Source organism: Rhinoderma darwinii, chromosome 4 (assembly GCF_050947455.1).
Source record: "Rhinoderma darwinii isolate aRhiDar2 chromosome 4, aRhiDar2.hap1, whole genome shotgun sequence".
Classification (NCBI taxonomy): domain Eukaryota; kingdom Metazoa; phylum Chordata; class Amphibia; order Anura; family Rhinodermatidae; genus Rhinoderma; species Rhinoderma darwinii.
The window spans coordinates 400,888,696-400,904,817 of NC_134690.1; the positions used below are offsets into that span (position 1 = coordinate 400,888,696).

Here is a 16,122-nt window from a genome sequence, read left to right on the forward strand (position 1 = left end):
TATCTATCTATCTATCTATCTATCATCTATCTATCTATCTATCTATCTATCTATCTATCTATCTATCTATCTATCTATCTATCTATCTATCTATCTCATATCTATCTATCTATCTATCTATCTATCTATCTATCTATCTATCTATCTCATATCTATCTATCTATCTATCTATCTATCTATCTATCTATCTATCTATCTATCTATCTATCTATCTATCTATCTATCTATCTATCTATCTCATATCTATCTATCTATCTATCTCATATCTATCTATCTATCTATCTATCTCATATCTATCTATCTATCTATCTATCTATCTATCTATCTATCTATCTATCTATCTATCTATCTCATATCTATCTATCTATCTATCTATCTATCTATCTATCTATCTATCTATCTATCTATCTCATATCTATCTATCTATCTATCTATCTATCTATCTATCTATCTATCTATCTATCTATCTATCTATCTATCTATCTCATATCTATCTATCTCATATCTATCTATCTATCTATCTATCTATCTATCTATCTATCTATCTATCTATCTATCTATCTATCTATCTATCTCATATCTATCTATCTATCTATCTATCTATCTATCTATCTATCTATCTATCTATCTATCTATCTATCTATCTCATATCTATCTATCTATCTATCTATCTATCTATCTATCTATCTATCTATCTATCTATCTATCTATCTCATATCTATCTATCTATCTCATATCTATCTATCTATCTATCTATCTATCTATCTATCTATCTATCTATCTATCTATCTATCTATCTATCTATCTATCTATCTCATATCTATCTATCTATCTATCTATCTATCTATCTATCTATCTCATATCTATCTATCTATCTATCTATCTATCTATCTATCTATCTATCTATCTATCTATCTATCTATCTATCTCATATCTATCTATCTATCTCATATCTATCTATCTATCTATCTATCTATCTATCTATCTATCTATCTATCTATCTATCTATCTATCTATCTATCTATCTATCTATCTATCTATCTATCTATCTATCTATCTATGAATTGCAGCTTTTCCGCAGCAAAAATAGCAACATCTCTTATTTGTTGCGAGTTTTACCTCCTCATTAAATTTAATATGGAAAACCCGCAACAGAAAACCAGTGATTCCACATCATAATTTGACATACTGCAGATTAAAAAACCGCACCGCGGGTCAATTTCGAAACTTTTTTTGGCAGATTTTTTACGCAGCGTGGGGATGAGCTTTGTTTAAATCTCATCCACTTTGCTGCTACTGTAATAAGCTGCGGATTTTCCGCAACGACATCCGTTGCGGAAAATCTGCAGTATTTACGTTACGTGTGAACTAACCCTAAAGGGTGAGATCTGCGGAAAATCCGCGACCAAGTCCGCCACGTCTGAACTCAACCTTACAGAATTATAATAGTTGTATTCACTCGGATCCTCGCCGGCGTCTGTATAACATGTCAGAATATGATCGCAGGTAAAATTCGTATTATAACGTATTGAAATTAAACTTCTCCTCTAGCAATGAAGGGTTATATAGGATTTATTCAGTGCACTAGACTTAGGAGCTGACAGTTTTCCTACCACAGACCTGATAACACTGGGATCACTTTTTACATCTCGGTGCCTCCTTTGCCTTCCAGTAACTTTAATGCTTTTCTAGCTGAACAAACTGCTGTGGATCCAAATGTTTAATTACATGTTAAAGTACAACAAAGACGCCGGCGTAATGGCTTAAAGGAAAAATGAGCCGCCAACCGGGGACACGGCGCATAACCGAGCGGATTACCCAGGAGCAGTGATTAGTGAATGGCGCTTGGTTTGTTGGAATTGCTTCCGTCAAACATTGTCACACAGATTTGCTGAACATGAACTTGTACACAATCACTCATTAACATCATAGTCACGGACGATATTCAACAGGTGCAGTGTTACTCGGTGCTACTAAAGAGAGTAGATTCTTTAATGGGATCGACCATTTACTTAGGATGATCTGACTCCCTGGAACCACCATGACTATTGCATACCTCCCAACCATCCCAGATTCAGCGGGATAGTCCCGGATTCCGGGCGATGTCCCTGCGGCCGGGTGTATGTCACTCTGTCAACTTATCTGTGTCCTCAGGACGCATGCACAGTTGAATCCAATGCTGTAGCAGGGAACCATAAGCTCCCTGCTTAAGAATTAGTTCAGTGCTGAGGACTCCCCGGGCACAGTGCTCATTTAAGCGCTGTGCTCGGGGAAGCCCTTGACGTCACTGTCCATATATGGTGTTAGGAAACGTCTGTCACTTTTAGGTTGTCATGACTACTAGTCAAGCTTCTGGGTTTCCCTGGTTTGAGTTGCAGAGCCACTCCTATTTCTCTTTCTGCACCTATCAGGGCCAAGAGTGGAATATTTGAATCTGTTCAGTTTTCTCATTGTTGCTTGTGATTTCTTATGTTTACATGTGTCTGATCAAGCTCCTGGTTACACCAAGTATCACCTTGACTGTTTGGACTCTTTGAACTGGACTTCGGCTTTGTCTTTGGATTTACCCTCTGCTCACTGATTTGGACATTCTGCTCTCGGCTTGTTTTGACCTTGGCTACTCCTGGTACTCTTCTGTTTTGCGATTTGGACTTTTGGTATCTCCTGGTTGTGAACCCTGCTTGTTGATTACCCCTCTGGCTTGTCTGTGTCACGAAGGGTCTGTGGACCCACTGGGCCGTACCACCTTGGTAAGGCAGCTGGCCAACAGGGCGCATGTGAAAGTCTATAGTTCGTATAGGTACCTGTGGCAGCTCAGACAGCAGCAGGGCAGGCTTGGCTGGGACTAGGCAACAGGCAGACGTCAGGCGAGGTGAAGCAGGTCAGACGAGGATACAGCACGACACGACTTTGGCACAGCACAGTGCTCGACCAGGAAGGTATGGAATGCTAGGAACAGGATCAGGAAGAGGTACAGGTACAGGTAACACACTAGGAGGCCATCACATAGACAGACTAGGAATACACAACAAAGCTCAAGCTTGGGAGGATGGGGCTGGGACCTTCTTATAGCCCAGGGTGCTCTGAAGCAATCAGCTCATCTACCAACATGCGTGCGCTCTGGCTTCTCAAGTCTGGACTGAGCTCGTGATCGCACCCTGGTGGTTACTGTGGAGCAGGACGGCCGTATGTGCAGACATCTCTTGAGAGAAGGGCGTCGACTGGATAGAAGGAGTTCGTGGTCAGCGACTACGGACGTTACAGTGTGGTTGCCCGTTCTGGTATTGCCTGCAGTTACACCTCCTGTCCAACACCTTATTCTGTAAATGCAACCTGGGTTCTATGCAGCCAAATCCAACCTGCGTTGCGGTGGGCTCTGGTGAAGACCATAGAGTAGCCTTAGACTCTGCTGACAAGAGTGGTGACAGACTTGAGGTAGCTGATTTACCTGCACACTTGATCCAGACAGTCTCCAGCTGTCTTTGGGGAATTGCTCGTATAGCAATTCCACAAACTTGCACTCTGGGAATTGCAACGGTAGTGATTCCTTGACATATGGACGTCAGTGGCTACTGATTGAGCGGAATCCCTGTTGCCGATGATCGGGTCAGGGATTCCGCTCCTAGAGGAAAACCCTGAGGACACTGTCCATATATGGACATTGACGTCAGGAGCTTGTCCTTGAGTGGAATCCCCGGCCAGAGTCGGCAACAGGGATTCCTCTCAAGGAGTACCCACTGACATCGCTGTCCATATATGGACAGTGACATCAGGGCTTCCCTCTAGGAGCGGAATCCCCGGCCTATGCTCTGGCTGGAGATTCCACTCCTAGAGGAAGTCCCAATGGCGCTATCTGCAGGGGTGTAGCGCAATCTATAGGGGGTGGCACTATCTTCAAGGGGGTGTGGCACTATCAACATGGACACTGTGGCACTATATAGGGGCCCTATCTACATGGGCACTGGGGCACTATCTTCAAGGGCACTGGCACTCAATATGTGGGCATTGGTACTAGGGGAAGCATTATATTGTGTAAGGTCAGCTAGGGGGCATAATAGTGTATGGGGCAACTGTGGGGCATTATACTGTATGGGGCAGCTATGGGAGCATTATACTGTATGGGGGCATCTGTATGGACATTATACAGTATGGGGACATTATACTGCATGCGGAAGCTATGGGGCATTATTCTGTATGAAGGAATTTGTTTGGACATTATAATGCACGGGGACATCTGTGTGGGCATTATACTGTATGGGGGTATCTGTGTTGGCTTTCTACTGCATGAGTGCATCTATGGGGGCATTATACTGTATGATGGCAGCTAGAGGGCTTTATACTGTGTGGGAGGCACTATGGAAGCATGATACCGTGTGGGCTGAACCGAGTGTGTATGGGAGTGCATTAGGTGGGATTAGAGGCGCAGCTTAAAATAAAAAATTTGCCATGATTGTACCTCTTTGTGAAGAAAGCAGCCAAGTTTTTTTCAAACCCCTTTAAGGCCCAAATTAGGCCGAGTCCTAGAAGGATTAAACCTTAAATTCAATGTATAAATCCTTATGCAGTGAGCTCCCCCTAGTGGTGGCTGCAGGCAGACAGAATGTGATCATTTGAAATGGCTGTGTGAAGGAAAGCAGGGGATTTGGAGCTCTGTATCAGAAAAACAGAGCTCCAACCCTGATAAGAATTTTGGACCTAATTAGATTACCACCATTAATCCATTCACAATCTAAAACCATATAATAATAAATTACTGTATATAATTATATTATTATATATTCTTAAGTAAACCCCCCTAGACCTCCAGGGATATGATGTATTAATTTATAACCATTCGAGACCACCATGGATAACAGATATCAATTTTGACCCCTTCACCACCCTAGACCGCCAGAGATACTAGGTATTACCTGGTAATCCACTCTAGACCACCAAGGATACTACAGGAATTAGATCACTAACCCCTAATCCACCCCATGTAGACATTTGCGATGTAGTCCAGTGAGTATAATCTGGGGTCAAGAGGGAAGACGGGGAATGTTGCTGTTTCTATCGCGGACACTCAGGCACCTTTAAAAATTCTGCAAGGGTACAGTAACCGGAGCTACATGTCTTTCGCTTCAAGGTCAGAGTTGCCTCTCTCTCCATTAGACTGATGACTTACAGCCCCTTTATAATGTCTCCAAAAAGTTAATTGAATATAAAAAGAAAAGCAGCAAAACTTAAAAAGATCCGGTAATGACAAAAGTAAATAATGTTCTGACCCACCCGAAGGTCCGTAAATAAGATCATTCACCACCAATTTTCACCACTGGTTGGAAGCCAACGCTACGATGAGCCAATGGTCGTCTAAGAGCGCTGCCTTTAATGCCGATATCCATTCCGCCGGTTGACAGCCAATCTCTTTAATGCAAATGAATCTGGACTCTCCACTTCTCGGTTATTTGCTACGATGTCCATCTACTTCCTATACGTGAAATGTTAATTGTCCCATAGATAATATTTATCACTGAGATAGAGCTTTGAGTCCATTGCGCGCTGACATATAACGTTATGTGATGTCACCTAATAAATGAAAGCAAACGAGAATTATAAGTTGAGGTCACCGCCAGCGCAGTCATCGACCTGACATATTACTGCTCTGTGTACCGCGCTCTATATAGGAATTAGATACCTTCATGTTTTTTTTGTATTTACCGCTATTAATGGATTCTTGGTTCAGGTTGCGAGTCATAAACCTCTGCAGTATTTTAACCTATTATGGTAAATGTACGACATGTGGTCCTTGGTCTTAACCCCTTAATACACCTTGATGTAGTAGTACTTCAAGGGTACCAGGTAGTTAGTATCCACTATGCTCACGTGGTCACCAGTGGGAGGACGGCTTTAAGGTTATGTTCACAAGTCACAGTCATTTCGCGTTTTGCAGCAATTTTGGAAAATTGTAACAAAAATGCAAATTGACAACAGTATGTGAACACAGCCTAATACAAAGCTGCACTCCGCCACAGAGAAACTCTGACCCTGGCGGTGAACCCTTCTAGTGAACAAAGTTAGAGGTCCAGCACACGATATGATATGAAAAATACAAAACTGTTTATTTAAGTAAAAAATAAAACAAGAAATTAAAAATCCCGGGGAGAAAACGCCTACGCGTTTTGAACTTTTCAGTTCTTAATCATACTTATAGCTAAAGTTTTTTTTTACATCCTTAAGTTAGATGGGTTTACACTAAAAAGTGTCCAAACTTAATCACAATGAGGCACTTTGTACAAGAAGTTTGTATTCCCTTTATTTTAAACGTATATTGTATTATACTTCTGTATGCTAGTACATTATACTTTGTTTCATTATAACACAGGCTGGTGCTAGGGCAATACTCAGAGTTCTCTTTGGCAGGCCTTGTGTAGACAGCCCTGGGTCCTTTTTAGGTCCCCAGGGCATACCGTACAGGGGTACCCCTGTCCTCGACCACATCTCTGGAAAACCTGGTGAACCTGTCAAAGTCGGGAGACCAAAGGTGGTTGTCACGATCTATGAGTATGTGGACCCACTAGGCCGTACCGCCGTAGTGGGATAGCAGCTGACCAAATAGTGTACCAAGTCAATGTCTATATAGTCCAAGCACAGGAGTACCTGTAGTGGTCCAGACAGTAGCAACGGCTAGGCTCAGATGGGACCTTGACAGCAGACACCAGATGTGGTGTAACACAGCACGCGTGACCGGTGGCACAGCACGACTCCAACTTTCTAAGGCACAGGAACATGGTAGCACAGGATACAGGTAGCAGGTACGGGAACACTGGGAACATGATAACACTAAGGGACCGATTGCAAGACTAACATGGGTAAACACAACAACGCTCAGGCAAGGAGTAAAGGGGCAGGGCCCTCCTTATAGCCCAGGGTGATCATGGGCTAACAGATGATTATTTTCATGTGCACGCGCTTGCCTTTTAAGCCCGGGCACGAGCGTGCCCGCGCACCATACGGGGCACAGCAGAATGGAGCAGAAGTGAGCGATGGTGTCTCCTAGGGAGGAGATGCGGGCCAGCGCTCGCAGATCCATGGCTGCGGTCGTCGGGGGTGAGTAATCCCGACGGTCCGCGGCCGTGGACGCTACAGTGGTTTAACAGACGGCATATGAGGTTCCTCTGATCGCGGCTGTTAGTGCCTTTTAAAGAGGTAATATGCCGTTGACACCCGTGGCGTATGGCTCAGCCCGTGGGCGCGCTCCATACTCCCCCAGCCACAGAAGGGGTTAATGATCGCAGTAAAAAGGCCTATAGGTGGTCAATAAGGGTTAATTCTATTTTCTTTATCACAAAAATCATCATTTTTTTTCTCCACCTTGCAAATACATTGTACGTTTTATTGTGATGACTGTGCCCAAAGAAAGCGGCTACATTGTTATGAAATGTTTTTCCTTCGGAGGGCCAGCTGAAGGCTATTGAAGTCAGGTTATGGAAATGTCATTATCATTAAATTATATATCATTACAAGCCATTAAGATTTTATGAAAATTTGTCATCAAAGCTGCGGCATAAGGAATATTTAGCCACCATTGTATGTTATTCAAAAAGATCAAACAACGCAACGTTGGATGAACCAGAGAGGACTCGGAAAACAAAACAACACGACAAGGACTAATAACAAGCAAATATTCGTGGCACAAAACGTTATTATTACAAACAAGATATTGCACCACACATTATATGTTCTCTTCGATAGGTCCAGAACAAAGTAATCGTCTAACAAAACAGTCTAAAAACTCAGTGACCACAGCTTCTTTTTCCATGTAGAATATAGAAATATGATCAACCATTGACAGTCCACCTTTGCTTCTGAACCCAAGTGAGAACAGAAAACTCTCAAAAGGGTTGACCAGTATTAGAAGATTGGGTCTGCTTTTTTCCAGACAGCGCCCCTCTTGTCCATGACTTGTGTCTGGTATTGCAGCTCAGACTTATTCAAGTTAATAGTTCTTAAAGTTGGTGGAGGCCCCTGTATAAAAGATTTGATGGGGTCGTGGGGTCAATTATCCAGTTTTTGGACACAGACCCAAGCTGAGGTCATATTACAGCCATATACAGGAGATGTACTCCACTGAAGTCTATAAGAGTTAGAATAGAAAAAAATGCTATTACGATTAGCAGCAGCACTGCTGCTAATCAATAATTCTGTTATCTCTGTGTTTGGACGTTGCTAGGCAATACCTTTGGTCTGAATCTGGATTTGGCCATCTTTTAGCCTTGCCTGGTTGATTAAGGTGAAGCACCATTTTGGGCTATATATTCTCCAGGCCTGAATTATACTGTTTCTGGCATGTGCTAAACTCTATCCATGTTCTTAATAGGTGACTTTGTTATTGTCTATGTGTTTGTTTGTAATGAAAGGCCTTTTGGTCCTCTGAGAGATCTAGTTGTATAAAGGTTTATTGTGTATTCTGGGATGAGTAGTTCCACTAGTTTGTTTGCCTTTCCTGTGTGTTTGGCCTGTTGCCAAGCTGTTGTCTTACCCTTCTGTGGTATAATATTCAGATAGGGTCAGTGAGGACTGCAGATTCTTCTCCACAGTATATTCGTCTGTTATTCATCTGCCATCCACTCCATTTGTGCAATGTCTCCATACTCTACTACATTCGGTGTTCGGTTCACTGCTGAGTAACTTGTGCCTTTAGTTTTCTGTCAGTGTTGATGTGTGCTTCACCCACGTGATAGTGATTGTCTGGTGTTGCGGTCTTGAGCACCACCAGCAACATTTTGCAAGTTTTTTTGAAAATTTTCTATGCCAGAAACCGCGCAGTGTGTGTGCAACAACAATAAGATATTCATCTCATATAGTAATAGTAATGACGAAGAGAAGTAAAATGAATTAGATTGGGCTGGAAATATGGGCAACAAAAAACATAAAAACATGATTACAGTACGGGACAGTTGTAACTATGATGCTAGGAGCCCGGCTCCCTGCAGCGTGTTCAGTCCGGGAAATGCGGCCGACGTACGGACCGAACACGCTCTTGTGTGGGAGGCCTTAGAAGATGAGACTCTGTGGTCACTGAGATAGGAAGTGATGTCATCCAAATGACAGATACAGACAGGAAGACATAATTTAGAGCAGATGGGGGCCCCACAAAGGGAATGTTATACTTTTCACCGGAGATGTCGATCCCCTAAGCCGCAATCGGTTTGGTGCCGGCTAGACTTGGGTGTAGAGTGTAAGAAATATAACCCATTCTTCACCCTTATCTTCTCAGATTTAAAGGGTAACTAAACGGTCAACAAACTTCTGACATGTCAGAAGTTTTCATTGGTGGGGGTCCGAACACTGAGAACCCCACCAATCGCTAAAACGAAGTGGCAGAAGTGCTCGCGTGAGCGCTCAGCCGTTTCGTGTCTGTTCGACTTTTTTCCGGAAATTAATGTATCAGTGTAGGGACTCAATAGAAAGTCTATGACTCCGTACTCCGATATATCAACTTTCCGGAAAAAAGCCAAACAGAAACAAAGCGGCTGAGCGCTCGCAGGAGCACTTCTGCTGCTTCGTTTTAGTGATCGGTGGTGGTCTCAGAGCTCGGACCCCCACCAATCAAAACTTCTGACATGTAACTATGACATGTCAGAAGTTTGTTGAATGTTTAGTTACCCTTTAGTTCTGAGAAGTTGTCCAGTTGGGACATTCTCTCCAATGATTAATATTATACACCCATGATATGTATTTATATTATGTATCTCTTCTATGTATCTTCGGCCAGCTTTTTCCTATTTAGACTCTTTGGGTTTGTATTGCTTGTGTATTTCTCCTGTCTCCCTACAGTGATATCATGAAAAGTAATGTCCCATTACAAATTCAGCTCTGCTACATCGTATGCTTCGACCACTGATCTCATGCGCGCAATAACTTACACTCATATACTATACCCAAGGTATCATAAAAATAAATGTCTCCATCAGCTCCAAACACAAAGGGATGATTACCGGCAATGTAGACGGCCACCAGGTTTCGGACTCAATTATTCAAGCTTTCATTTTAATAGATATTAATTGTCCTGCGGCTTTTCCGTAATTAGATCAATAGTATCACCATAAACATCCTTGTTTTATCTTCCTGCTGTCAGACTATGAAGGCTTCGCAGGTTATTGCCTCAATCAGGGATATCGAGAGCGTTGTCCTCAGGAGAGTCAACCAATAAAAGATCAGTGGGGTGTGATTTATTGGGGTCCTGGTGGATTTCGTTTCTGGCCAGGAGCCCTGTGCATTTAGATAATACATCTCCACTGGTCTCGCCAACATTATCCTATGTAGATCTGATACTCCTACTTGTCATAAACATCTGCTTGATAGAACGTTTTTTATGAGCGCAAGACCGAAGCTAATGGAACCGCTTGGCTTGGAGGAGAAGCAGCCGAAAATGAAAAGAGTGATGTCAAGAATTAAAACTTCACTAGACTCGAAACCATCATAAATTCTATCCTTGTCATCTAATATTCAACTGCGGCTCCAATTATTGCCATATTGTTATATTATATTGGCAGATACTACAATGTTGTATTATATCTTTAAAGGGTGCGAACACTTTGTAACCATTTTTTTTTTATTATTCCAAGCATCTAAAATAGAAAAGAAGCGACTTTGTAAATAGTTTTGATTAAAAATATCCTACCGTTTGTGTATACAGCTCCCATGCATGGCTGTGTGCTTGATTTTATGCACCTGTTTGCAATGGGTGTGGCTGAAACACCTGAACTGAACAATTAGGAGGGGGTCCACATACTTTTGGCCATATACTGCATAGTGTATGTAGGGTCAGACAACAGTCAGACTGTGTAATCCGAGCTCCATAACGACATGGGGTAAGGAGTTTGTTGTGGAGGAACTAGAGTGGCTGCATGGAGACTGGACCTCAACATCTTCAGGATGAATTGGAATACGATTGTGAGCCGGAATGTCTCCCCAACATCGGTACCAGACCTCGCCCCAATAAAGGCTTGACTTTTCCATGTCCAAGGAGGTACCATCAAAGGAAAAGCTCTACCTAATGCCTTTGTAAGCGTTGAAGTTAAATAAATAAAACAGAGACATGTCACTTACCTATTGTGCCCGATCCTTTAGTCCTATAAATCCCAGGTTGAGATTATCACCATATGATGGGAGTTGTAGTCGTATAGTAGATGGAGGACCAGTAGATATCTTGAAGGGTCTACAGGTCTGAGGGTCTGAAAAGCGCCATGTTGGTGATCTGACTAGACTTTGGGGGTCGTTCCTCAAGTCTATGCTGCAGTGCCACCAAACACCAATATCTCGGGAACGTCATGGAGGGAACCACAATTATTGATGTTCTGTCACGAGACTCGTACACGGACAAGAACCCCGGATCCTGTCAATCACAGGAACGTACAAGACTGACAGTGAAGGTCAGAAATCTGTGAGAAAACGAAAGAAATGAAGAACAATTTTCCGGGTAAATAATCCGCAGAAAATAAGTCACTTCCCAACCGAGAATAAGTTATAGGCGGCCGTGTGTGATGTGAGACTCTGACACCTTCATTTCAGGTGACTCATCTTCAGCTTATTAGCTCCACGGCAGAGAACCAGTGAAATATTGGGGAGGTTATACATCGTATTAGGTGACGGGGACAAAGAGACTATAAATCCTGAATCACTCAGTGATATAACCAGCGCTCCTTACTGCACCTCACCCGCTGACTTTTCATGTGTTATGTTAAATCTTTTGTTTAGGGGGTCACAGTGGGACTTGGGGTACAGGACAATGACACTGACACCTGGGGTACAGGATAATGATACACTGGCACTTGGGGTACAGGATAATGATACACTGACACTTGGGGTACAGGATAATGATACACTGACACTTGGGGTACAGGACGATGATACACTGACACTTGGGGTACAGGATAATGATACACTGGCACTTGGGGTACAGGATAATGATACACCGATACTTGGGGGTACAGGATAATGACGCACTGACACTTGGTGTACAGGATAATGACACACTGACACTTGGGGTACAGGATAATGATACACCGATACTTGGGGGTACAGGATAATGACGCACTGACACTTGGGGTACAGGATAATGACACACTGACACTTGGGGTACAGGATAATGACGCACTGACACTTGGGGTACAGGATAATGACGCACTGACACTTGGGGTACAGGATAATGATACACTGACACTTGGGGTACAGGATAATGACACTGACACTTGGGGTACAGGATAATGACACCGACACTTGGGGTAGAGGATAATGATGATACACTGACACTTGAGGTTCAGGATAATGATACACTGACACTTGGGGTACAGGATAATGACACACTGACACTTGGGGTATGGCATAATGACACTGACACTTGGAATACAGGATAATGATACACTGACACTTGGGGTACATAATAATGACACTAACATTTGGGGTACAGGATAATGATACACTGAAACTTGGGCTACAGGATAATGATACACCGACACTTAGGGTACAGCAGGATAATGACACTGATACCTGGGGTACAGGATAATGACACACTGACACTTGGGGTACAGGATAATGATACACTGACATTTGGGGTACATGATAATGATACACTGACACTTGGGGTACAGGATAATGATAAACTAAGACTTGGGGGACTGGATAAAGATGCACTGACACTTGGGGTACAGGATAATGATAAACTAAGACTTGGGGGACTGGATAATGATGCACTGACACTTGGGGTACAGGATAATGGTACACTGACACTTGGGGGACAGGATAATAATGCACTGACACTTGGGGTACAGGATAATGATACACTGACACTTGGTGACAGGATAATGATGTACTGACACTTGGGGTACAGGATAATGATACACTGACACTTGGTGACAGGATAATGATACACTGACACTTGGGGGACAGGATAAAGATGCACTGAAAATTGGGATATAAGATAATAATACACTGACACTTGGGGTACAGGATTATAACACTGCAATTTAGGGTACAGGATAATGACACTGACACTCGGGGTACAGGATAATGATACACTGACACTTGGGGTACAGGATAATGACACACTGACCCTTGGGGTACAGGATAATGATACACTGACACTTGGGGTACAGAATAATGATACACTGACACTTGGGGTGCAGGATACTGATACTTGGGGTACAGGATAATGCTACACTGACACTTGGGGGACAGGATAATGATGCACTGACACTTGGGGTACAGGATAATGATAAACTAAGACTTGGGGGACTGGATAATGATACACTGACACTTGGGGTACAGGATAATGACATTTGGGGTACAGGATAATGATACACTGGCACTTGGGGTACAGGACGATGATACACTGACACTTGGGGTACAGGATAATGATACACTGACACTTGGGGTACAGGATAATGATACACTGACACTTGGGGTACAGGATAATCATACACTGACACTTGGGGTACAGGATAATGATACACTGGCACTTGGGGTACAGGATAATGATACACCGATACTTGGGGGTACAGGATAATGACGCACTGACACTTGGTGTACAGGATAATGACGCACTGACACTTGGTGTACAGGATAATGACGCACTGACACTTGGTGTACAGGATAATAACGCACTGACACTTGGGGTACAGGATAATGACGCACTGACACTTGGGGTACAGGATAATGACGCACTGACACTTGGGGTACAGGATAATGACGCACTGACACTTGGGGTACAGGATAATGATGCACTGACACTTGGGGTACAGGATAATGATACACTGACACTTGGGGTACAGGATAATGACACTGACACTTGGGGTAGAGGATAATGATGATACACTGACTCTTGAGGTTCAGGATAATGATACACTGACACTTGGGGTACAGGATAATGACACACTGACACTTGGGGTACAGGATAATGACACTGACACTTGGAATACAGGATAATGATACACTGACACTTGGGGTACATAATAATGACACTAACATTTGGGGTACAGGATAATGATACACTGAAACTTGGGGTACATGATAATGACACTGACACCTGGGGTACAGGATAATGATACACTGACACTTGGGCTACAGGATAATGATACACCGACACTTAGGGTACAGCAGGATAATGACACTGATACCTGGGGTACAGGATAATGACACACTGACACTTGGGGTACAGGATAATGATACACTGACATTTGGGGTACATGATAATGATACACTGACACTTGGGGTACAGGATAATGATAAACTAAGACTTGGGGGACTGGATAATGATGCACTGACACTTGGGGTACAGGATAATGGTACACTGACACTTGGGGGACAGGATAATAATGCACTGACACTTGGGGTACAGGATAATGATGCACTGAAAATTGGGATATAAGATAATAATACACTGACACTTGGGGTACAGGATTATAACACTGCCATTTGGGGTACAGGATAATGACACTGACACTCGGGGTACAGGATAATCATACACTGACACTTGGGGTACAGGATAATGACACACTGACCCTTGGGGTACAGGATAATGATACACTGACACTTGGGGTACAGGATAATGATACACTGACACTTGGGGTGCAGGATACTGATAATTGGGGTACAGGATAATGCTACACTGACACTTGGGGGACAGGATAATGATGCACTGACACTTGGGGTACAGGATAATGATAAACTAAGACTTGGGGGACTGGATTATGATGCACTGACACTTGGGGTACAGGATAATGATAAACTAAGACTTGGGGGACTGGATAATGATGCACTGACACTTGGGGTACAGGATAATGATACACTGACACTTGGGGGACAGGATAATGATGCACTGACACTTGGGGTACAGGATAATGATACACTGACACTTGGAGGACAGGATAATAATGCACTGACACTTGGGGTACAGGATAATGATACACTGACACTTGGGGGACAGGATAATGATGCACTGACACTTGGGGTACAGGATAATGATACACTGACACTTGGGGGACAGGATAATGATACACTGACACTTGGGGGACAGGATAATGACACTGACACTTGGGGGACAGGATAATGATGCACTGACACTTGGGGTACAGGATAATGACACTGACACTTGGGGTACAGGATAATGACAGTGACACTTGGGGTACAGGATAATGACAGTGACAGTTGGGGTACAGGATAATAATTCACCGACACTTGGGGTCAGGCTTACGTAAACAGTGTAGTTTGCTGTGCTATTCAATTTCTGTAAACTTCCAAAGAATGAATGGGTGATAAGGAAACAGCGTAGCAGAATGAGCTACGCTGTTTCCGTAAGTGCTACGCCGCTGTTTACGAAACTTGCATTCACAGTATAATACCCCGCACAGCTGCTACACACAGTATAATGCTCCCATAGCTGCCACACACAGTATAATGCTCCCATAGCTGCCACACACAGTATAATACCCCCATAGCTGCCTCCACACAGTATAATGCCCCCATAGCTGCTACACACAGTATAATACCCCCATAGCTGCACCCACACAGTATAATACCCCCATAGCTGCTACACACAGTATAATACCCCCATAGCTGCTACACACAGTATAATACCCCCATAGCTGCTACACACAGTATAATACCCCCATAGCTGCTACACACAGTATAATACCCCCATAGCTGCACCCACACAGTATAATACCCCCATAGCTGCTACACACAGTATAATGCTCCCATAGCTGCCACACACAGTATAATGCTCCCATAGCTGCCACACACAGTATAATGCTCCCATAGCTGCCACACACAGTATAATGCTCCCATAGCTGCCCCCACACAGTATAATGCTCCCATAGCTGCCACACACAGTATAATGCCCCCGCAGATATCCCCACACACAGGGGCGTAACTAGGTAAGACTGGGCCCCATAGCAAACTCTTGACCAGGGCCCCCCCAGGTTCCACAAGCAGCCCCCCTTATAAATAGTGCCCCCTGTAGAATGTGTCATACAGCCCACCTATAGACAATGTCACACCCCATTTGTAGATAGCGCCCCACCTCCCCCTTGTAGATAGTGACATACAGCCCCCTGTAGACATCGCCATAAAGCCCCCACTGTA

General features: G+C 43.4%; 1 protein-coding gene across 1 annotated transcript in view; it reads left to right on the plus strand.

Moving 5' to 3' along the window:
- Window positions 1-11,312: 11,312 nt before the first annotated feature.
- ALK (ALK receptor tyrosine kinase) overlaps window positions 11,313-16,122 on the plus strand; it is a 180,966-nt gene continuing 176,156 nt past the window's right edge. The window contains exon 1 of the mRNA XM_075863769.1: window positions 11,313-11,414. Coding sequence (XP_075719884.1) covers window positions 11,313-11,414 — 102 coding nt within the window. The remainder of the gene's footprint in view (window positions 11,415-16,122) is intronic.